The following is a 24,761-nucleotide window of genomic DNA, read 5'->3' as shown; positions in this document are numbered from 1 at the left end:
TCAGGGCTCATAATTTTGGCAGTATTTTGCCTTGTTTTCTGGTTTAGGTGATCACTAAACTAAACTAAACTAAACTAAACTAAAATAAATAATAATAAATAAAATAAGACTCGATGATTTTTTAACTGGTCTGTTCAGATATATTGACATTGTTATAACTTGTTATTTGTTAACTTGTTGTGACAATAATTAATAATATAATAAGTTTAAAACAAATAACATGGATCTAAACGTTTCAGGTGAGCATCGAAAGCTGTAGAAATAACAAAAATAAGCATTTTGATACTTTCAGAAAAATGACTCCTGGCTCTTTAAAAATTGCTCCTGGTTCACTAGAAAATTACAGGACCAGGAGCCGCTTTTCCAAATGTTTGGCTCTTGGTTCAGACCGACTCATTTCCAGGCCTGGATATAGGCAAATATAGTTCATGAAATATAAAGAATGTAATACAAAAATACATGCAGTTTTTGATCATAGTTTAAAAATATATATTGGATTCTATAAAGTAAGGTGTCAATTAAAAGCTATACTTTGGTTTGCCTCAAGTATGGTAGTGATGTAGGTGTGTATTTTGCTAGTCGCAGTATCCAATCGCACATATAAAGTTAATCGTGCAGAGTGTACATGTGTGCGTACAAAAACAGTTTGTCAGCACGCTTGAAGCTCAAGAACAATAAGCATTGATGTTACTACCGACCTTGAAGTGAACCAAAGATTAGCATTATGCAGATGTCGGTGGCCTTAACGCAATAAGTTTCAAAATGGCGTTCAACTGAACTCTTCATAGGGACTTTAATCTATTGTCCTGTAGCAATTACCATCACAATATTGTTGGTACCCTAAAATACTAAGTATATTTGGGGCGATTGAATTACGCAAATCAAAGTCACAAACTTCCTAATATTTGTGTACCATCAAAGCTGTATGCCTTGTTATTGACCATTTACCCAGAGGAGGCTTAAAGGCATTCCTACAATGAACTATGATTGGGAAATTTGATCAATATAACCTAATTTTAAAGGCAAAGTCCCCATTGTCACACACACAAAATTGTAATTTTAAAACTGCAGCCAACGAGCTAATAGTTGAGACTTATAACTTACATTTGACTTGCTTACATGAAACATTCATATTGTCCCACAGCATTAATTTTATTCTTAAGTCTCAATGTTTTGAATGTTAAATAAAAGGATGAAAACACCAGATATTTGCACACAATCCCAAAGCAAGGTATGGTCAACTGTGCCAAATGTGTACAAAAGCCAGACATACAAGGTCAGAAACCCCATTGGGTTATGGGAATGTCTCTAAACATCCTCTGTCATTTACCTGATCATAGCTTGAGACATTTCTTCAATAGCTTCCTGTGTAGACTTGTCTTTAGGTTGTGGATTATCATCAAATATGACTTGCGCACATGGATGAATCCACATCTGAAAAAAACACCACAATTTGATAATAATATCTCTTCATACACTCTTAAATAGCGAGAACCAATCACAGCAAACGTTAGAAAAATGTGAACCATGCATTAATGGTGTATAACTGCATGGCGTGCACTCCGCGTCGTATGCTCAGTGCTGTCTGAAGCATTCATTTTTCTTGCTGGTTGATGCATTTACATTTGCTTGCATTTTCCAACAATTTTTAGTGACAATTTTGTTATAAAAATAGCAAAAATCATGGTATTTTTTCTTGTGTATTGGGCTCGTGCATTAGGCGCATTAACATCTCAATTCAACAATGATAGTGACTTTATGTATGTTCATTCTCATAATAAGAAAGGTATATTTTCGTCATCTATCGCTACCAGATGAAAATATCAGGTTTCTCTTTATCTAATCATTGAATGTATAAATGCATATGTTTTTAAGATTTTGTACAAGTTGGACTTTTCAGTTCTATAGAAAAGAATCATAACATTTAAAACCAGTCCAATAAGACATCATTTCAGCTTGATTTTAGAGCACTTCAAACCAATTATTCCTTGGCATTACTGAGGCCATATTTGGTTGTTATTCAACCTACCGCATAATCTGGTAGTACTGGTAATACTTCAACTGGTGTGACATGAGGCTTGCTATAATGCTCCTCAATCTGAAAGATGATGAGAATCAAATTTACCAAATGGTTAACAATGTGATGTCATGGACTTAGACCAAATCCTTCCAAGCAAGCAGCACATCCATATATGTGACACGATCTGGTCCACAGGGGCCAAAGGAGGCATTTTTGAAAATTGAGTTACTATAATTATTACATTATACATACAATAGGCTATCATTTAATGAAAACACCAAAGGTCTAGCATACTTTGTTCTAAAGTTATGAATCTTTGTGATGCCTACTTTCTTATGTATTTTATTGTGTTTTTACTCCACATTTTTACCTTTATCTCAATTTCAAATTTGCCGCCTTTGGCCCCCATGGACCAGATCGTGTCACATATTTGTTTTCTGGTAGTTTAGCTCACTGTGAAGCAACTCTGAGCAGCAGTGAATTGATTGATTTGCGCACTATAACTAGAGTTTGAATCCATATCATTCTGTTTATTGACTATATTAATATCTGTTGGGCTATTGTCCACCATTGCACTTTATATTACAACAAATGGAATCGCCCATTTATTTGTCATCTATCCAGAATAGGGGTCACTGCAGGCAGGGGGTGAAGAAAATTATACACAAACACAACTGCACCACTGATGACCAAATATTAAATTGCGATCATACAGGGCCGTTCCTAGGGATTTTGCCGCCCTAGGCAAAGCCTTTTCCTGTCGCTCCACTAAAGCATACCAAAAAAAAAATGTTAAGGGGGTTACCCCTTGAAAACTCATCTTGTCTTCTTTCCTTTTCTCTGCCCCGTTTCTTTTCTTTTTCTCAGGTCCCCCTTTTCCGCCCTGTTTTCTGTTTCTCTTTTCGCCCCCTTTTTATTTTTCCTCCCACTTTTTCTTTTTATCTGCCCTCATTTTTTATCCCCTTTTCTTTCTCCATTCCCGATTTTTTCTTTTTTTGCTCCTCTGCGTTTGCCGCCCTAGGCCACCGCCTTACCTGGCCTAATGGTCGGAACGGCCCTGCATCCTGCGATCATATCTAGTTCCTCCTATCACTACCAAGTGATTTTCAAATAAATAAGTTGTCACTCTGAAAATACTACTACTACTATTTTCCTAAAGATCAGATATTTTTTTAAAAACTGAACCATACCTTTTGTCATCAAAATATTGAAACATGTTTAATTAGGCACTCTTTCTTACCAGAACAAAATTCACATTAATTTCCTCATCCCAATGATCCTGTAAATCGAAATTTGAGTTATATGACTTCACTTACCGGTATCTTTGCATCGTCAAATGTCTTCTCAATGGCTGCAATCTGGTTATCTCGATCCTGTTAACATACAAAAGCAACACAATGGATATGTTTTAGAGAATGATGCAGTTTCAGGTACTAGGAAATTAACTAACCCACTTAGGCAATGGAGCCAAATTTGTTGTGAATTTTTGATCGATCATTGATGCTTGGTCGATCCTTATTATTTATGAAATATCATTGAATTGGCTATTGCTCATTGTTATAACATTTAATCTTTGTGTGCAATTTATTGTTCAATACCATTTAATACCTTTAATTCTGATTATTTAGCTGCTAGTTCATTAATAAGGCCAATGAAAGTCGATTTTGAGTTTCCCGTCACCCGACCTCACTTCATTTTCTGACCCTCACTTGAATTCATTATAAAATTGTGATTTTCCAAAAAATACCGATAAAAACTGGTTATATTTGCAAAAAAAATGATAAATATCCATTCATTTTTTGTGGAAAAATCAAAATCAAAACATACATTTTGCTGTCAAACTTGATTTGCTGACTCTTTTTAATGTTCTTTTGAATCTCATTTGGGTTAAACATCCATCTTTAAGTGAGTGAGCGGTAAATAACAACACATTTTACATGCGTGTTGGTCATATAATGAAAGGCAGAAAAATAATGAATAATGAAAAAGTGACCTCACTTGTTTTCAGAAATTAGGTGACGGGAAACTCAAAATTGACTGTTAGTGGCCTAATAAGTTTCAAAGCAGCATCGGCAGTTGAGCCCAAGATCAAACAAATATGGGTGCAGTGCCTTATTTATAGCAGAGCCCTTTAATATTAACTTTCTCCCTGCATGCCCTTGCCTTACTTCTGCATAGTCTAGGATACTTTGCAATTTAGAAAATGACAAAATGAGGTCCATGTGCAAACACAAGGTGGATCAAAGGTGAATGAAAACTTGGGACTTAAAATTAGCTTATACATAATAACATCAACTTGTAATCATTATACTTGGTACATCATTTTCATAATTAACATGGTTATATTTTTAGGGCCTTTGGTTCTGTAGTAATCATGCTTGATAACCAACATCATAATAACTGTCCTTGACCCATTTGCAAAGGCCTCAAAACATTTAAATGGGTCACAAAATGTATATAAATTGAAATATTATTGGTTGCTGCTGTCTTCATTATCATGATTGGAAGCAATCATGCTTCATAACCCACATAATAAAAGCTGACCTTGATCCATTTGAAAAGAATTCAAAACCTTTAAATATGTCACAAAATGTATATGAAATATTATTGGGGTTGCTTTTTTCTTCTGAATTTCTAATATTATGATGTTTTATTCTCATCCTATATTCTGTACTGCTGAGGCAAAAAAAAAAAAAAGATGTTTGCTTGCCCTCAACCGACCGACCCTAATTTTGGAAATCAGAAAAGCTGTTTTTTTTTTATTTACTGTACAAAAGAATACCGACCCTATTTTTGGAAATTCCTGAAGATGTAAAAAAAATGTAGTTTAGAGCTTGTGTTCATCATTTTAGTTGTTTTGTAATGTTATTTGATTCTTTTTGACACCAAAATTGTCTCATTTTTCCGATGTTGAGCCTTAATTAACCTTCCTAATTAAAAAAAAAAAAAAAAATCCCGACCGACCGACCCAATTGTTAAAATTCATTTGAGGGCAAGCAAACAATTTTTTTTTCTTGGCCCGAGTTTTCAGCAAGGTTAAAGCAGTTTGCCGATTTGGCACTGTTTATGGCGTACAGCTGTACATGTGCACATGGAAGTAGGGTTCTGATTGGCTGATTAAATCACATCATCATCATATCGGCACCTCATTCGCTGGTCAAGCTGCGTAGCATTGTGTGACCTATTTCTTTTTACGCGATAATCAGAAAGAGCAGACGGACACCACTGAAGGAATTTGCTGAATACTGCTAATAACAATTACAGTTTCGTTTTCATTATAGTGTCTATATGCTGCACATCGACTTTCAGTACAAGTTCTCATGACATCATATGAAACAAGTCATGTGATGCTGCAGCTGTTATGGCATTTAAACTCTGTTGGAGTTGATAATTGACAACGGTCACAGCTGTTTTGAAATAAGTTTGTTGAAATAGTGCCTCTCTGGCCAATCCAAAAGCTCACAAGTAATTAGAATTACGTGGTTCAAAATGAAGGTGGCCCCTACACAAAGGTGTGTAAATAACAAAGGTTTGTAAATACAAATAATATGCAGTATGCAAATAAGCTCATTAATATTCAATATGCAAATAACATGACAAAACTATGCAGAAGTAAAAATATCAATGTACTGTATGCATGCAACATATTAAAACCAATACTAATTACCTACAGAAAACATGCCCTTAAATTTTCCACCTGTTAGGGAAATAAGCTCTGATGGTGGGTAAGTCTGATGAGCTGTATACTCACTCTGTATAGGTCCTCTTCATTGAACTGCTTCTTCAAGCTGTATGCAACTCTGAAAAATAAACAAATATCATTGGTCACATAAACTGATCTATAATATAGATTCCAAATGATCTTGGAGGTTTGGCAAAAGGACGTTGGATTTTAAACAAAATGCACAGGCAAATTCCAACAAAATCAATATAATATATTTAAAAATATATTTAAAAATACTATTTCAATTATTATACTTTGCATTAGAATTAGAAATGAAATATTTTGCTTGTTTTAACTGACCCATGTGTAAAGAACAACAATCATTTTGATGCAGCCTGTAGTACCAGGCTTCAAAATTTAACTAATACAGGCACAAAAATAAAGCTAAGTTTTGGCTTGTTTTGTCACTTTTCGCTGAGAAAATGTAGTCAAAACAGTCCCTAGCCGTACAATACTGGTTTAGTTTGGCTTTACCTCGGTGTGGTCGTCAGTAAAATACACGCAAATAGGAACAACAAAAGCACACGTCTGGTATCGACAGAGACCAAAGTGGATAAGGGATGATGATTAGGGTGATGTGAGGGGGGTATTTGTTATTTATTCATTTATGTGAGACAAAACGACTATTGGTTTTTTCCGCATCTCGGGATCAATGCAAGAAGTATCTTAATCAAAATCGGAAACGGTAAATCGTCCGGTGTACAGATTCTTTAATATTTCACCATATTTCAAGAAATGCAGCATTATAATGGGATATACCAGTTGAAATCCTTACACTCTCATGGAAGACATCAGGGGCAGATTTTTTGCAAAGCGGCGCCTGACTTTATGTATTTTTGCAGAGCGGCGCCCGACTTTGTGTGGGTGCCCCCTCTATTGCCTGGATCCGCCCCCGGACATGACCTTAATCTCCCACAGAGGGAGCGGGAATTTCAAATGGGGTTACCTGAACCTCCATTTGAAACCTACACCCCCTGTGTGGGAGATTATTGTCATATCTTCCATAGGAGGTACAAGGATTTCAGCTGGAATAGCCCAATGTGGTTATACCAGGATGTTGGGGCTGTTGCTGATTTTTTGACCCCTGGGACACACCCAAAAGCAAGAATTATTTTGAATTTGATATGATCTATGACAACTTACTTAGTTTCTGCTTTGGCGCTACTATGTACAGATCTATTGTATTCACTGGATATATATTCTGTCTTCCTCAGCCATGATACACTCTTTGTGTGTTGCCTTGATCTGAAGGAACAACGTAATAATAAAATATCATTATTCTTTGTTAAGGGTAAGGAAGGAAATAATACTATAGGGGAGATTGGGGTTAGTTGAAACATTTTTCACAAAATCGGCTTTTTAACACAAACCGATTACTTTCAAGAAACACTAACCATATCAGTATAAACATATACATGTATGCTACAAATACAGCCTTAAACTTTATTGGACCTGCTTATGATTATTCATATAATCCAATTTGAAAATTTGAAAAAAAGTGTTTCAACTAACCCCACCCCTGGGGTAAGTTGAAACATAGGGTGGGGTTAGTTGAAACACCGCTTGTAAAAATTTCAAAATAATTATTATTGTGTTGCTAGGGTTATACTTCCCTTGAAGGCACCCTTTAACATACAATCAGTGTGAAAAAATGAATAAATAAATATGTGTGAGTGCGGGTCAATACTTAGGACACAAGGTGACGAGTGTGACCATGGACCAAAATATGAGAAGCCTAAAATATTATAAAATGTACTTTCTGTGTGCACTTTTTGCTTGTATTATTGCTTTTTAACCATATTAAAGCAATATTGAAGAAATGGTAAACATGTTACACATTTTTAAAAAGTCAAGTTTTTAACCATATTTTTCTATGCGATTTTCGCGTGTCAACTAACCCCACCTCAAAAGTTTCAACTAACCCCGATGCCTATTTTTACATTTCAAAGTTCATTACACAAAATAAGAAATACAATAAAACTTTTATTTAACATTATTCTGGGACTTACTACTAGTGCTTATGATACTCAAAAATAATCCCCTGAATCTTCAAACAACATGGAGATAACGCATCTTTTCTGAGGGGTATTCTGCGAGGTAGATTTAATTAAACCATCATCAGAGATTGGGCACTCCATCCTACCAGGAACAGCTGGTATGAGTGGCGTAAACCAGCGTGCCAAGTCAATGTCCCCTATATTACCCAGCAGACCCTTGAGCTAGAGTCAGCTGAGCAGAGCTTGCACTGCTGGAACTGGGATGTGCAATGTCATTAAGGACAATGACTGGTCACAGGAACATAGTCTTACTGTCAGTTGGAGTGTCACTTGGCATATTTAGGTCTGAGTGTCTTGTGTTGGTAACTGGGCCCATCATTTTGGACCTAGCAGGAACCCTGATCCCAATATTTCCATTTTTCAAGTCAGAAAGAGTTGACTTGTTCAAGTACTTGCCTTTTAGAATCCCCCGGTGTAGCGATTTCTTCTTCTAACAACTTCTCATCTGCTGGATCTAACATGGCTAGTAATTGAAATAAGGGAATAAAAATATAGAGCAAATCATCTTTTATAATAAAAATGTTCTGAACACCATGGCTCCATATTGATTTAAGAAGAGTAAAATCTGTGCCTCAATGCAGGTAAACAGGTGTGGGAAAGGGTGAAATTGAGACATTTATATCACATTGCAGTGTTATATGAATTAATTAAGGGGACAAAAAAACAGCAGCCCTCTTTTGGCAAGAGTGGATTAATTTTTACTGAAAACTTTAACAATGTGACTTTTTTTCAGGGCCAATTTATTTAGCCCCTTCCAGAAAAACAAAACAAAACATACAACAAGGTTTCTTGCTTCATTCACTGGCGTTGGGTCGCATTTCATTATTCATTATTTTTTATAGACTTTCATTATTACACAGACTTACTAAAAATAATACTGGGTTTTTACCTAGCTGGGGGGTTTACACCCCCCAGCTAGGTATTGTAATCGTTTGGTTCTTCCGCTGGCAACAAACCACTGTAATCTTCCCGCTTTTCTTCCGCTGGCAACAAAGTTAGTACGAGGAACCCATACCGTAGTAGCTCTGCACAATAGGTAGATAGATAGGGCATACCGATAAATGATGTGTCTGTTTTGCCCGTTATTTAAGTTTGTGTTGCGAACTACAACAAAGTGAAATTGCACATGTTCTTTTGCTCATCTATCAGGGCACAGTTCTTGAACCCCAATATATTTGTATATTCATTGAATAACCTTTGACAATAATGGGTACAAAAAACTCATACCCTGTTCTCAAAATGCAATTATCATCTGTTCGTCATCCAAGCCCAGGGAATGTGTGTATGAGAGGATTGATGGCTAATATGATTTTGGAAGGGCTCAGTGGGAATTGAAAGGTTATTGCAAAAAACTTGAATAATAGTGACAGTGATTGGTGTACACTCTAAATTGGAAAGACTTGAAATATTAGTTGAGACTTGTAAATTTTTAAGTCTTTAAGATTTATTTTACGTGGGTTGGATTTAAATTTTACTTTTGGGATCGGGAAATGAAAATCTATTTTTAAATCTTTCGAAAGACTTAAACATTAAACCAATCACAACGCGATGGCAAGGGTGAAAATAAGAACGTGTGAACCAGGGGCCACTTTGGCAAAAAAAGTGGCCCCTGGTTCATCAAGATTTGGAGTGAACCAGGGGCCACTTTGGATGAACCAGGGGCCACTTTTTTTTTTAAAATTATTATTTCAAGTTTGGGGATTTAAAATAAAAGCACTGCAGTATAATGTTATTAAAAAAATAAATTAATTAAAAAATTACACCGTGCAGTACGCTCACATTAGACAGTTGCCTTTTGTATCTCTTTCCTTGTTGGAAAGGTATAACGTTGTGGAGATAGGAACATGTACGACCATCCGGGACCTACTCTGCCATGTTTGGCTGAGTAACGCTTCGTTGAACACGGTCTTTTGTGCCTATGTAAATTATCCTCTGACAGGTATTGTGTTGAGAAATGACCTAACGACTTTCACGTGCTTGGAATTGTACCATTGACATTTATCAAATTTTGACGTTCGGACAACGATCGGATCTTTCTATATATGCAGATCATATTCGTTAGCCTGATATCTGGCCTTTAAACTTACCAATATTCTTCAGAAACTTGGTCATACTTCTTTACGGTATGAAATAGACGACATTTGTGTGATATTGGCAATGTCAAAGGTTACGATAATTTGGACTATTCTACTTTACGAGGGAGTCCGAAAATGAACTTTGGCAGGGGCTGAAATGCATTTTTTACTAGCGCAATCTCTGTTTGTAACTAAAGCATTTGGAGTTCCAAGACAATCCAGCGTGTATTTTTTATTCCAACGGGCGGCCGGCCGGTCGGACATGCGTGAGTTATTCTCGTTTTATACAGGTGTTTTACGTTTCATGTTAATTTACTATTCCTAGTCCACTACTCTGTCATTTATCCACCCCACAAGTAAAATGGACATGACGACCCCGAGATGTGGCGAGGTCAGATGCGGTTGCATGATGGTATAAATTGAAGACCGAATTAAAAAGACTAGTTTGCGTCTGGCGTCAGGGCAAAGGCGCGACGTGATTGGTTACTGACCTGCGCAGGACGGCATTTTTGGTCTGGTTGACAGGACGTCATACGCAAACTAGTCTTTTCAATTCGGTCTTCAATTTATAGGAAGATTTCGCATCAGGTCAAGAGGTCAAATGATGCCAATGATGTAAATAACGGAAGAACTGAACAATTCCTCCAAGTAAATGCAAGCGTTTTCACGGCAAATCAACAGGGATCGTCGAATTGAAGGTAACACAAATGGGTACAATATGTTGGTCAATATTGAGGTTCATTTAAATAGGTAGGGAAAGTGCATAAATATGAAAAATATGTTTTTTCAAATGGAATTTTACAGCTCTTGCGGTGACCCACGAACACAATGAAAAGGTCAATTTTCATCATTTATTTGTTCTGTTGCGTTCAACCATCTCCAACAATTTTTTCAATGTAAGTGCCTCTGGCCCTAGTGGAAGTAAAAACGGATACTATGGCCAGAGTTCTAGGGCTAGCTCACATCGTGCTCTCTGCAGTGCACCTCCCCCACTACACAGTGCACTGACTGTGCGGTGTTGTACAAACTTTATTGCTCAAATAAAACGTTAAAGTGCATTTCCAGCCGTGATATTCCATCACTAGTCGCTATGATAAATTTTCTCATTTCCATGTCAGTTTTGTTCAAAGCGTGGTCAGAAAAAGGTGCAAAAACTTGGCGAAAACTCAATCAATTTCCATAGTTTTTTCTGTATGTGACGGCCATTTTAATATTTAATGGGGTCATGGTTCATGTTCATGACGTCATCCCCACCGGAAATAGTCGCTAGTTTACCGAAAATCTTCGGGGGTAACTCCATGAATGAAATCTTTTCCCCGAGTCCAACTCGTGCACGATCGGAAAGCTGCCGATAACTAAATTACAATAATTTATGCAGACTGACCTGGGCACTGAATTCTACGTGCGTCACGCAGTTCATGATTTAAAACGATGTTTTCATCAACAAAACTTGTTAAGCTTACAGGTAATTTCTACTTAAATTTTAGAGTCAGGTAGTGTTGGAGACATACGAGCGCCACTCGGGAGAAAATGGGTGTCGCCCGTCTATATTATTTTGCCTTGTCACGCAGCGCAGTTGCCTGGTTTCTGGGGGCCAAGCGGCGCCCGTCGCTCGCTTAAAATCACCCTTGCGCGATGGTGCGTGCACGTGATCAAATCGAAACGTTTTCCTGGACTGCTCAGCCGCCATCTTTCTTTTGCGATTTTGTGTGGTGGCGAGCGAATGAATGAAGTGATATGGACGAATTTGTTTTGCAGAATGGCATTACATCCCAAATGCTGTAATTGCCAATGTCAGTGACTATATCTTCCATGAAAAAGCTTACATTGTTGTGCACGAAGGGCCAATGTGAACATTATCTTCAATCGCCAAGGTAGTAGTCTGTGCTTCTGCTGTATAAGCTTACCTATACACATATATAATCTATAAATGGGTAAGCTTATTTCCATGAAGGATAACACTCGGCCACTGCAGTGACACTGGAATTATCATGGCACTGCAGACTATTGCTTGAACTTTATGAAAGAAGTAGTCCTGACTTGGTATTACTTCTGTGAATAGACGTATTACTTGATAAGAAGTCACACAGACTTGTAATTAATATCGATATTTAAATCCCCATAAAGATTTATATTATTTTGAAATAAATCCCAGATATGCTTAAAAGTAAATCTTAAAGGACTTGAATATTAAATCCAATGGACTCGCTGTTACTTGCATTTTTAATCTTTCAAGGATTTGACATTTTAAGTCTAAGGATAGTCTTATTTTTTAATCCAAAGGTTTTGTCACTGATTACAGTCCGCCTTGGATTTAAAAATTCAATCTTTTAAACTTGAAAATAAGTCTTTGAAGTATTAACATTTGCTCTTTGTAAATTTAAACTTTTAATCTGAAAGTTTTATTTTTAAATCCTGTGGGACTGAAATTGATAAAACTTTGTAAAGACTCATTTTAATCCTATATTGATTGGTCCTAACTACAGTCTTTGAAAGTTTTGTAAGTAAGTCTTTTGGATTTGAATTCAAATCCCTGTAATTTAGAGTGTATAGTAAGCAATAGTTAAAATAATGGCAGGTGAAAGCAAAGCTACCAGAGTGCCCTATTTTACATCTCTGTACAGAAAATATGTCAGTTTACAACCATTATTATAATAAATTATACCAGATATAGTACACTCTTAGGGGCATATACCAGTTCATCGACCCATTATGCATTTAGTGGGTCACTACTGCTCTGAGCGAAGACAATAAATAAAAAAGGAACATTTCTGACCAAATTTATGGTCCCCAAGAATTGTCTGGTCAATTATCCTTTTTATGATTGAAAGAAAAACACCACATTTTATAAACTCTTGTGATAAGAACGGGGTCACCAGTGAAATTGGTTTTGAAATAGAAACCAGATTTTGAACCATATAAGAGAGTGAGATTATTGGGATCACATATCCATTTTCAACTACACCAACACTCTTGTTTCAGTACCATACCATCTGCACAAGGACATTACTTTGTGAAATTTTTGTAACCAGTTTTAGTTCTGCTGTATTCTGTTCAAGTATCAGTATAGATGTAATCCCAATTCTGAAATGTTTTGAGTCAAGCAGTATACAGACTTTTTATTGTACGTACAATATTGTATGTGGTCCTGTGTCACAACCTGGGGTACCTTTGTGTTACATAGTAAAAAAATGAAATGGTTCAAACATTTTACCTACACATCTCATTTGAAGTGGTTCATCCTTCTGAGCATTTTGACACCTTTTTATGGAAATCGGGTAAAAAACGAGAGAGTGCGGGCAAAACAATCACAAAGTAGGGAGGATGTAACCCCACCTCTTTTTTTTCACATTTACAATCATTCTGAGCAAGTATTGGTCTTTTAAATGAACTTCTGTATTTATTTACTTGGTTTAGATGTCTGGGAGTTCATTTAGACATTTTTTTACTAGATTCAAATATTTAAAGGGGGTTTTAAATCAAATTTACAATATGAATCCCTCCCCCTAATCCTCCTCCCCCTAATCCTCAGCCACCCTTGGCACATTTCATGCCAAACGTCATAAGAAAATAATTGAAAAATATTTTAAAACAGGATAAAAACATGAGTAATAAAGAATAAATTATCCTCAATTTAAGACCTAATTGAATCTTCTAAGTGAAGGAATACTCAAGAGACAGTGTTTTGAAATCCAAACTGCACATCAAAATGTAACAAAGCCACCTTTTTGGGTACCCCAGTATATGGCACAGAATCATGTACAATATGTACGTTATTTAATCTATTGCCATTCTATATATCCACTAATGTTAAGTTCTAACGAATGTTTGATGACGTAAAATCAATAATATATTTCTGCTAGATATTGTATGTAACATATTATCGATTTTTCGTCATCAAACATTCGTTAGAACTTTAACATTACTGGAAATAGAATGGCAATAGATTAAATAACGTACATATTGTGTATACAATATTGTACGTACAATACTCGGAGTCTGAAGCGCGCTTAAGGGATTCACGATCTTTGAGCATTTGCTATTATAACTGTTTACATATTTAGTTGATGTCAACGTATTTGTATTTTCTGTGTTTTGTCATCTTGAATGAGCAACAAACAAGGTAAGAAAATTATATCGATTTCATTGTATTAATTTTGTAATTCTAATATTGGGTGGATGACTTAAATTTAGATTAGATCAATACGTGTCGATATTCATAAATATGTCAATTCAACAATTTAAAATGAGTGCTGTAAGTCCAACCATCATAATGTGTGCATCTTTTTACATTTTGTGGTTTAGATATAAAAAATGTTTTAATTAATGCAGCTCCATTTCATATTCTGCTGTATGTATTGTACTGTAATTATTTCAACATTGCTCTGTACACTTAGGTTTTTACCACTGTGGGTTTTTACCTAGCTGGGGGTTTACAACCCCCAAGCTACAATGCTAGACAAAATAGGTTGGAATGAAAAATAGAATGTGCACCTTGTAATGGCCATATTTTCGTTATTTCTAGAGTGATGAAATGGCACTTTCTTGAGTGTCAAGTCTAAACATTACCCTCACCCCAATACCTTCCCCTGCCCCACCAATCAATGCTGGGTACTACTGAGCGCACATGAACAAAATGTCAGGATTCAACATTGATCGGGGGAACGGGGCTCATTTGCAATACCGTACTAATTTCATTCCAACCCTTTTGTCCAGGGTTGTCTCTAAGGCTACCGAAATTACATAATGACACGTGTTTTATAGCTATAGTTTTTTTATTTTTTTTTCGATTTACATGAAAATTTACATCAAAATAAAAAATTTATTGTCTTTTCCTCAATGACAAAACCAAAATTGTTTTAGTGTCACTAGTGTAAGGGAGCGATCAATTTATGTACATGCAGCCTTTAATTTGAAGTTCATGCAATTCAACTAAAGTAGCTCATATAACGTCATATATTGCATTATAAGTGTTGTACGTCCAAGAAATGTTCATTTTACCCTTTACATGTAAATGAAATATCATAAATGTAATTCATGAAAGTATAATCTTAGAAACAGAACATGAAAAACTGAAATAAATGTTTTTTTATGTTAAAAAATATACAAAACACATAGAAAATCATTATTTCGTCTTCAGTAGATAGTCAACATGTGTAGTATATTTTGCAGGTTTTATAGCTATATTGTTCTTATTGTAAGTCTGTAGAAAGGAAAAATAAAATCAAATGTTCAGTACAAAAACGAAGCATTTAATTTAATTTTTATTCATTGGCAAAAGCAAATTAAAACAAAAGAAATTTTAAAAAAGGCCGGGAATTGAACCCAAGCCCTTCCGTTAACTGCCAGTCGCCTTATCCACTGAGCTATTGAGGCGTTGTAATTCAACGTGCACTTTTGTACTAGAGATTCTTTATAAATGAATAAAAAGTGTTTTAAACTAATCCACTTGTTTTATGCAACAATAATTGGCTTATTGAATAGAGAACCACGGTATTCAGACCTTTTCTTCACAAATTAGATTCCAAAACTTGACATAAATAGAAAAAATGCACGGTATGCAAACCTGTAAACAGTATAGGGACATAGTATTAAAATCTTTATTGTGTCTGCATACCGTAAAACTCATACATTGATATGGTCTAAATTATCGCAAACAAATCGAGTAACATTAAATAGCTCCATTGATAGAGTGCGTACCAGTTAAACGAGCAGATTTGACAGCGTGGGTTCGAATCCTGCATGGTAGCTTTTTTATTTTGATCCCGATATTTTATTTTTCCTTAGTATTTATTTATACAGAATAGATTTCAGATTTTTGTTGATCTAAATAATGTTTTACAAGTTTGTAGACTTATTTTTTGGCATTTAAAGTGATCAATTGTGTTTCTAAACAGGGCCAAAAATAGGATATTAGGAATTTTAGTGACCAGTCCCTAAATATGACGGATTAGCTATTGTCACTTTTTGTGGTAAAGGATAATGATAAGAGCTGCTTAGCCTCCAAATTGCAGGTCCATATCTTATTTACTTTTTATTTTATGGCCAAAAAACCAAAATTAGATGATTTTTTTTCAACTTTTCAAATACAATGCTAGACAAAATAGGTTGGAATGAAAAATAGAATGTGCACCTTGTAATGGCCATATTTTCGTTATTTCTAGAGTGATGAAATGGCACTTTCTTGAGTGTCAAGTCTAAACATTACCCTCACCCCAATACCTCCCCTGCCCCACCAATCAATGTTGGGTACTACTGAGCCTTATTATGAACAAAATGTCAGGATTCAACATTGATCGGGGAACGGGGCTCATTTGCAATACCGTATTAATTTCATTCCAACCCTTTTGTCCAGGGTTGTAGGTCCTGTTTTTCTATCCGATCCTTTCTTTCTTTCTTTCTTTCTTTAGGGGTGGTGCAATAATTATGTGTACCGGGGTGAATTCTCAAAATGGTCTGCCAAAATCGCTTGCCCCCCCCTTTGGCCATGCCAAAAACCTTTGCCCCCCCTTCGACGTGCCAAAAACCTTTGCCCCCCCTTTGATGTGCCAAACAAATATTTTCCCCCCTCCTTAAACATGCAAGATTTTGGGGAACCCGAATTTAAAACCTTAAATTGTCTTAACATCTAATGCAGCGCAGCGAAAGCAGGAAATTTTGCATATTTGAACGTGTTCAGTAACATTTTCCTACGCCTTTTGTAGGGCGTAATATAGAAACGGTGCCCAAAATATCTGTGCCAAAAATTGCTTGCCCCCCCTTCGACCTGCCAAAAATCGCTTGACGCCCTTTCGACCTGCCAAAAATGCTTGCCCCCCCTTTTGGCCTGCCAAAAATCTTTGCCCCCCCTATTATTCAGCCCCGGGGAAATTTCAAAATGCTTCTCCTCCAGGTTACACCCTACAATTACGTATCTTGCACATATGTATCAGCTATATCCAGTGCCCATAAGGTGCAAACAGAATTGGGGTCAAAAGGTCATTAAGGGGCATTTCGTATATAACCAAATACCTTGAAATGCTCCTTCTGCCACATATTACATAGCACAATGACGTCACTTACACATGTGCATCGGCTTTACCCAGTGTCCATAACTTGCACACGGAATTGGGGTCAAAGGTCATTAAAGACCCATTCATGGATCCCAGCGAAAGTGTAAAAATTAAAATTGTTCATAAATTGCTTAAAAGGGAAGGATAAGTTATTCAAATTCAGGGTCAGGTCAAAGGTCATACAGAGGTCAAATTTTAGAAATGCTTTTCCTGGACAACTTTAAGGGGTACGGGCTCAAACTTGGTGACAACAAACTTAATGATCAAAGGAACATTTGAAACACTTTGCAGGGGTCAGGTCAAAGGTTAACTGGGGTCAAATCTTATAATTTCATTTTCTGGATATCTGTAAGGGTACGGGCTCAAACTCAGTGACAACAAATCTCATGACCATGGGGAACATTTTGCAATGGTCAGGTCAAAGGTCATGCAGAGGTCAAATTTATTTTTGAAATGCATTTTCTTGACATCTGTAAGGGGTACGGGCTCAAACTATGTGAAAACAAACTTACTGACCAGGGGAACACTTTGGAACACTGTGCAGGGATCAGGTCAAAGGTTATCTGGGGTCAAATCTTAGAATTATATTTTCTGGACATTTGTAAGGAGTACAAGACTCAAACTCGTGACAACAAACCTCATGACCAGGGGAACATTTTGGAACATCTTTCAGGGTCAGATACCTCCAAAATACTAACATGCCCCAGCTAGGTTTGTGGTCTATGACCACCATTTGCCTCTAGTTAATGCTTGCTTTTAAGTATAAAATAATGCAAATAGTTTCTCACCCATAGGATCAATCCTGTAGGTGTCTGGGTTGATGAGGTCAATAGTGACTCCCAAGTCATGCTCTGCCAGCAGCTCATGCTTGTAGTTCCTCTCCAGTGATGTCGCATTGTACTGTACAAATCGGTTAGCTTCAAATGGATAGGTGATGAACTTGGGGTCAAAGGGTATGTCAGGAAGGGCATTGCCATACTTCACTCTGGATACAATATCGGACCTATTATAAAAAGAAGGTTAATGTTTTACAATTGAGAAGGATATTCAAGGGCTTGATTTTTTAATGAAAATCCATACCAAGCTACTTGGTTGCAATGGGTTTTAGGTCTGATAGGAATAAGTTGTCATTTATGTCATAAATTCAACAATGCACCGTGGGCAATATACATGTACCACAGTAGGGCCTATGTTATTGCTTGATATTGATAATATTCTGACATAAACCCCAATTTGATCAATTTCAAATTTGCCACCTTTGGCCTCCACGGACCAGATCATATTACATATGATTTTATGAGTCATGCCATGCATGGCTAGAAAAACACATCAAATTTTTACATCAAGGTATTAAAGATATAGCGGAATAAATATTTGTATCTATTCAGTTTAAAATAGAAAATATACCCTAGTACTTACTTGCCAGGACCTGTTCCTCTTGACCTGCAGACATAAGCATAAAAATAATCAAAATTAATTAAGTGAGTTACATATTATAGGATTCATAAGTTCTGTAAGTTGTTCTCTGGGTTGTTAAATATTTTGCTTGTACAGACCAATGACTAAACTGTTTCGTAGTTGAGGTACGCTAAAAGTAGGCCATTTCGGGGGCTGTATTTGGTGTACATGTCACGTTTTGAATAGAGTAAAAAACAACCATTACCGTAACCACCCGGGTATAAGCCCACCTTCGGCTATAAGCCCACTCCCTATTTTTCAAAACATTCTGGGAACAAGGGTGCACTCAGGTATAAAGCCCAGTACTAAATTTTGGCTAAGTTCTTAAATCAATGCTTTGCTCTCATATTTAAGAACAAAATTTAAAAAAATATCAGTTGATAATTAACATTCCACACTTATAATTTTAAGAAATTGACATAGATTCATGATAGAAATTACTGGTACATTGGGGATATATACAAATGGGGGATGATTGTTCTTATTGATTGATTTCACTGATCCTACCGTCCTACGCACACGATTCGTCAGTTCTGTGCATGTGATGTCATGCAGTCAGTGCGTGGAGAAGTGCTAGGAAATTTATTCTTCTTCCTTCCTTCTTCCTATACATGCATACCTCAAATTCAGTATTGTCGCACAGGCTTAACGTGCAGTTTTTTACCTATGCACGATCCTGGAACCTAGGATTGATTGCAGATATCAGTACCGGGGATGGTCCCCTTCTCTTTTCGAATAGCCCTGACTAGTTCACCACGTAAACTTGTACGGCTAAAAATGCGGACCGCTCGCCAATAAGTTTACTGTCACTGCGTATTTGGAAATGGAAAATCAGGGATCATTAAAACGTCAACAAATTTCGAAACACGGAAGTCAGTAAACTTAATGGCGAGCGATGGGTCCGAATTTTGAGCCATACAAGTTTACGTGGAGAAGCAGGGTCTTATCTAGCCACCCGTCTGGCCGTCATTCTAGACGGCCAGTTTGCTCCTGGGACGGGCAAAATTAATGCCTTTGACAGATGCTATATCATAAATTGTATGTTTTGAAAAGCTAATTGCCCTTTTTAGTAGACCCAAATTGTAGAACAAGGCCATATCAGCACATATTTGAACTCTTTGAACCCCCAATGGGCTAAATAGATGTCTGGTAAATATTTTAAAGGTCAAATTAGGACAGGCAAATTTATTCAAATGATGGGCAACCCTCAATTTCTAGCTAAGACCCTGGTAAGAAGTTTGCTTGGTAAGAAGTTTTATTGTGATGAGTATAAGTTGGGACTTTATGCGCGCAGACTAGACTCGCTCGCCAGTCCTACGATACATACCGTACCTAAAGGACTGGCTCACGCCATTTTGTCTGTCTTAATGGAAAATACACACTTAACGGTTTGCGCAAGTCAGATATTCGAATTTCATCAAAGGTAGCGAGTCCGGTGGATTTTGGATTTCTTCAACTAACCCTAACAAATTTGGCATCCCTGGAAAGAGCATCAAAAAAGAAAGAGAATTGTGAAAACCCGAGCTCAATAGTCCTGAAAGTATAAGGAAGTTAGCCCATTTTCCCTTTTGACGATGACACATTTCTGTCTGTCAACTTCTGGACGTTCTGGTAGATATGGGCATATGAAATGTTGAAACATGCAGCATCCAATCACAGTAAAATGGCATGTCATAATGCGGCTACTGGCTACCGCACGAATCCGCGGATGAAACTGCCAGTAAGCTTTACAAAACTGTCTTAAAAACACACCAAAGTTTCATTTAAAAATCACCTGAACAAAAATGCAATCGTAATTTACATGATTTTGATGTTAAAAAATGTAGTAAAAATGTACCGAAATTCACGCTACAAGAAACAGGAATTTTCACCATTTTTTTGTGATCAAATGATGTCTTGTGTGGTATGACTGGAAAGATCGCAAAATTTTGCTTCAGTTGATGACGTAAAATAATAAATATTCATGAGTTGGGCGAGAATATAGAAGTTAAAACGAGAACCCATCATGCCATGCTATAGCAGACGAAAAAATGGCATCGTCCAAGTCACTTGAACAGCGGAAAATTGCTCCGTGGAGCACCAACTTTGGATCATAATTTCACACTTTTCAGCATTTTATTCTTTCCCAAATTGGACAAGTATGTTGAGATTATTATAAATTCCTCTTAGGAAATGAATCCAATCTGTATTTAGAGTTGCAGAAGGTTCATAAACGGTAAGATTTTGGGAGGTAGTTTCTACACAGTAACAGATACAAATTACAAAATCGCCATTTCACCGGACTCGCTATCAAAGCGGCTTTGTCAAAGGTATATAACATTGGTACCCACCTTATTGTGCTTGCTAAATCAAGACTCGGTTGAAAGAAAATTAAGGATAGAATGCATTTTAGTGTCCAAAAAGGCAAAATTATCGTCTAAGTTCTGCCGAATTCTCCACCCTTGCGAAGAGTGCAGAATTGGAATCGGAAATAGAAATATCCGATCTTTGCGATCAAAATCACAAAATTACAATTTTCGACGTACTTGGCAAAAGACATTAATTGCCAAACAATATAGAACAGAACATTTGATAACTTCTCAAAATATTGAATAAATGTGCTCCCTAAACTTGTGGTGAGTAGGCAAAATAATTCCCATTCAAACGCAGCCATGGTGGGAAACTGAATTGATAATTTGATTTGAAAGTGCATATTATACATGAATAACGTCGGCCGTCGCCGACTATTATAATACTTTGACTTTGACTTTGACTGGATACTGGCCAACGTTCCCTGCGGGAATCACACGGTCAGGAAAGGTGTGCGCTTGATGTTATGCTTATTAGTCTTGCTTATAGATGTGGCTTGCTATGGCTGCTTTGAAGGTATTTGGTTCTTGTAGCTTAGCTATTGAGTCTGGAATAGAATTCCAGTCTCTGATTGTTCTGGGCAGGTAAGAGTTCTTGTAGCAGTCTTTCGTGGCTGCTAGTGTTCTAAGGCTTGTGAGTTAGTATGCCGTGACGCACGTGGGGCGGGCTGAAGGAGTTTTCCGACAGGTAGGGATAGGTGACCAGTGATGGCTTTTTGAAGTATGGTCAGTCTTCTACACTTCCTTCTGGACTGTAGCGACTCCCAATCTAGCTGTCGAAGTAGCTCAGTCATGCAACCCTGTGATTTTGACTTGTAATCCCCACTTACAAAACGGGCCGCTCTCCTTTGAACCATTTCAAGCTTGTTGTTAAGCACTTGTGTATACGGATCCCATGTAGAGGATGAATATTCCACCAAAGGACGAACCAGTGTCTTATAGGCCGACTCTTTCACATGTTGGGGACATGAATATAGATTTCTACGTATAAAGCCCAAGGTGCGGTTTGCGGATGCTGTTATGTTATCGATGTGTTTATTCCAAGTGAGTTTATCAGTGATTGTTACGCCGAGGTATGGGTGGCTATTTGTTGTCTGCAAGATAGAATTACCCAGTGTGTAGTCAAAATGGAACACAGATCTTTTATGTGTGAGTCTCATTATAAAACACTTATCTGGATTGAAATGCATTTGCCAGTCCTTTTCCCATTTTATGAGTGTGTTCAGGTCTTGTTGTAGTGCATCTGCATCAAACTGATTTTGTATTTCACGATATAACACACAGTCGTCTGCAAAGAGACGGACTGTGGAATCTATGTTGTCAGGGAGATCATTTATGTATACAAGGAACAGTAGCGGTCCAAGCACCGTGCCCTGAGGGACGCCCGAAGCAACGTTGGTCCATGTCGAGTGTTCACCACCGACTACGACCCTCTGGACACGATGCCTGAGAAAGCTACTGATCCATGTATGTGTTTTGTTGTGAATACCATATCTGTTTAATTTGTTTAAAAGCCTATTATGGGGAACTACATCAAAAGCCTTTGAAAAGTCCATGATTACCATATCCACTTGAGATTTGTTATTTAATGAGTGAGCTAAATCATGAGTCGTGAGGATTAGTTGAGATTATGTTGAGTGTTTACTTCTAAATCCGTGTTGTTTTTCAGTTAAAACTGAAAATTGGTCAAAATGCCTCATAATATTGGAATGCAAGATATGCTCTAAGGTTTTACAGCATATTGATGTTAATGAAACAGGGCGATAATTTGACGCCAATGTCCTATCTCCCTTTTTAAAGATAGGTGAAATGTTTGCTTGCAACCATGAATTTGGAAGTACCCCAGTGTCATAGGATTTTTGAAAAATAACACAAAGGGCAGGAGCTAATTCCTCCCAGCCAATTGGAGGATCTGGCGCTGAGATCCCATCTGGGCCACTGGCCTTTTGGGGTCAAGCTCCTTAAGTAATTTGGCTACACCTTCAGGCGAAATGGTGATGTCTGGCATGGTTGGAATTTTAGGAATTTGCTCTTTGGGTGGATTATTATCTTCCTTTGTGAAGACTGATCTAAACTGGTCATTCAGAATTTCAGCTTTACAAACATTTTCAGACTCAAGCTTACCATCTTTCTTAAGTGTTGGGATTCCCATAGCATCAACCTTGAGGCTTTTTATAAACGACCAAAAGCTCTTAGGCGAATCAGAACAAACATCAGCAATATGTCTCCTGTATGAGTTCCTGGTTTCTTTAAATACAGTTTTTCTTATTTCAGTGAAATTCTCATGACTACTTGGGTTTGGTGATTTTTGTATGCATTAAACGCTCTCTGCTTACGCTTGTGAAGGCGTTTGATTTTCTTATTTATCCAGGGGGTTTGGCTTCTCTTGGTAGACATTTTGGATGGTATGTGTGTGTCCATTGCGTCTTCTATAGCACACTGAAAATCACTGTACAGCTCATTAACTGTGCTGTTGGAGACATTTTTTCTCACAAATAAATCTGACCAATTTTTTAGGTCACTTTTAAGAGCCTGTAAATCAGCTTTGTGGTACAAGAATATCTTATGAGCTTTCTGCTTATTGATTTTAGGTCTACAATTGACTATGATCAATGGAATGCTATCATGGTCACTTATACCTGGGACCACAATAGATTTTTCAACCAAGGTGGGGTTGGTGGTAAAAAATAAGTCAAGTGTGTTGTTCCCACGTGTGGGCTCACGCACAACCTGCTCCAAACCAAACTCAGCTGTGATCTCAAGTAATTTCTTGGAAAGAGAGGATATTGCCCCCTGTTTTGAATGAGTTATTTTCCCATTCAATGTCTGGGAGATTAAAATCTCCTGCCAAAAATATTAGACCGTTGCTTGTAGCTCTAAGCTTGGTCAATGAGTCATGAAGCTCATTCATGTACTCAATTGAGTTCCCAAAAATATGGGATCGGTAAAAGGCACCTATGGTGGTGTCTCTAGCTCCCTGGATCTTAATAGTAACCCAAACCACCTCACATTTTGTATCTAAATCAACTCTGTGGGTCCCTATTTTAAAAGTCACTTTTCAGGGCAATCAAGACCCCACCACGCTTGGCACCTACCCTATCTTTACGCACAATGGTGTAATTTGGTGGTAAGAGCTCACTGCTGTTGATATTGCTATCAAGGTGAGTTTCAGTTCCAATAATTATGTCTGGTTCATAATTCTCAATACAAACTGCAAGGTCTGCAACTTTGCTACGGATACTGCAAAAATTGATGACAAGTGATTTGAGAGACTGTCTTGTAACTCTAGGAGCTTTGGGCTTTGATTTGTTTGCTCCTGCCTTACCATTTTTAGATCTACTTGGTTTTGACCCAATTTGTGAGTCACTTAACTTACATGGTGATGAAGCTGCCAATGGTGGACTGAGTGGCCCGCTGTGATCACTAGCAAGACTAGAGAAACTGTTACTGAGCTCAAAGGTTGAATTGGAAAAAGACTACTGGCAAAATTTGGTATGCCGCACTGGCAGCAAATCCAAGAAATCTGACTGCTCTGAAGAGCTTCATAAATTGGTGTTGACATGCCCATACACTCAACGTGGTACCATGAATCACAACCATCACAGCAAGTGGCACGCTGGTTCCACTTGGCAGCTTTCCCACATATTCCACAGGGAAATTTGGGTGTATAGGGCCCAGGGTTAGGGTGAAGATCACCCGCTTGCATCAAAATCATGATGTAATACAACAATGAACATGGTGAAATACACTTGGCATTAGTAACACTAGAACATTTTGAAATAAATGATGTGTGTAGAAAATTGTTAAGTTTGAGTCCTGCAGTGATGCTGTTTGTTGCAGGAAGATATTTGTACTCAAAAGATGATGACATGAGTAATGTTTGGTTAGGTTTAACACTGGCAAATGCACCCAGAAACTTGTCATGCACGTTTTCAGATTCAACATTGTTGGTTGTCTTCACATGTATGAGTCCTATTAACGATAAGATGGTGAATAATATACTACACAAATTCATCTTGCAAGACAA

At 37.2% G+C, this 24,761-nt stretch overlaps 1 protein-coding gene across 1 annotated transcript in view; it reads right to left on the bottom strand.

Annotated features, from left to right (window-relative positions):
* The window catches only part of LOC140169678 (RNA polymerase II-associated factor 1 homolog), a 46,018-nt gene that overhangs the window by 6,573 nt on the left and 14,684 nt on the right, over positions 1-24,761 (bottom strand). Inside the window, exons 2-9 of the mRNA XM_072192975.1 lie at positions 18,348-18,371; positions 17,717-17,931; positions 8,198-8,264; positions 6,888-6,989; positions 5,772-5,820; positions 3,337-3,393; positions 2,030-2,098; positions 1,331-1,434 (exon numbers count right to left, since the gene is read on the bottom strand). Of these exons, the coding sequence (XP_072049076.1) occupies positions 1,331-1,434; positions 2,030-2,098; positions 3,337-3,393; positions 5,772-5,820; positions 6,888-6,989; positions 8,198-8,264; positions 17,717-17,931; positions 18,348-18,371 (687 nt within the window). The remainder of the gene's footprint in view (positions 1-1,330; positions 1,435-2,029; positions 2,099-3,336; positions 3,394-5,771; positions 5,821-6,887; positions 6,990-8,197; positions 8,265-17,716; positions 17,932-18,347; positions 18,372-24,761) is intronic.

This window comes from Amphiura filiformis, chromosome 1, assembly GCF_039555335.1.
Source record: "Amphiura filiformis chromosome 1, Afil_fr2py, whole genome shotgun sequence".
Lineage (NCBI taxonomy): Eukaryota > Metazoa > Echinodermata > Ophiuroidea > Amphilepidida > Amphiuridae > Amphiura > Amphiura filiformis.
Note: the sequence above shows the minus strand (reverse complement) of the source record. Positions and strands in the feature narration are given on the sequence as shown.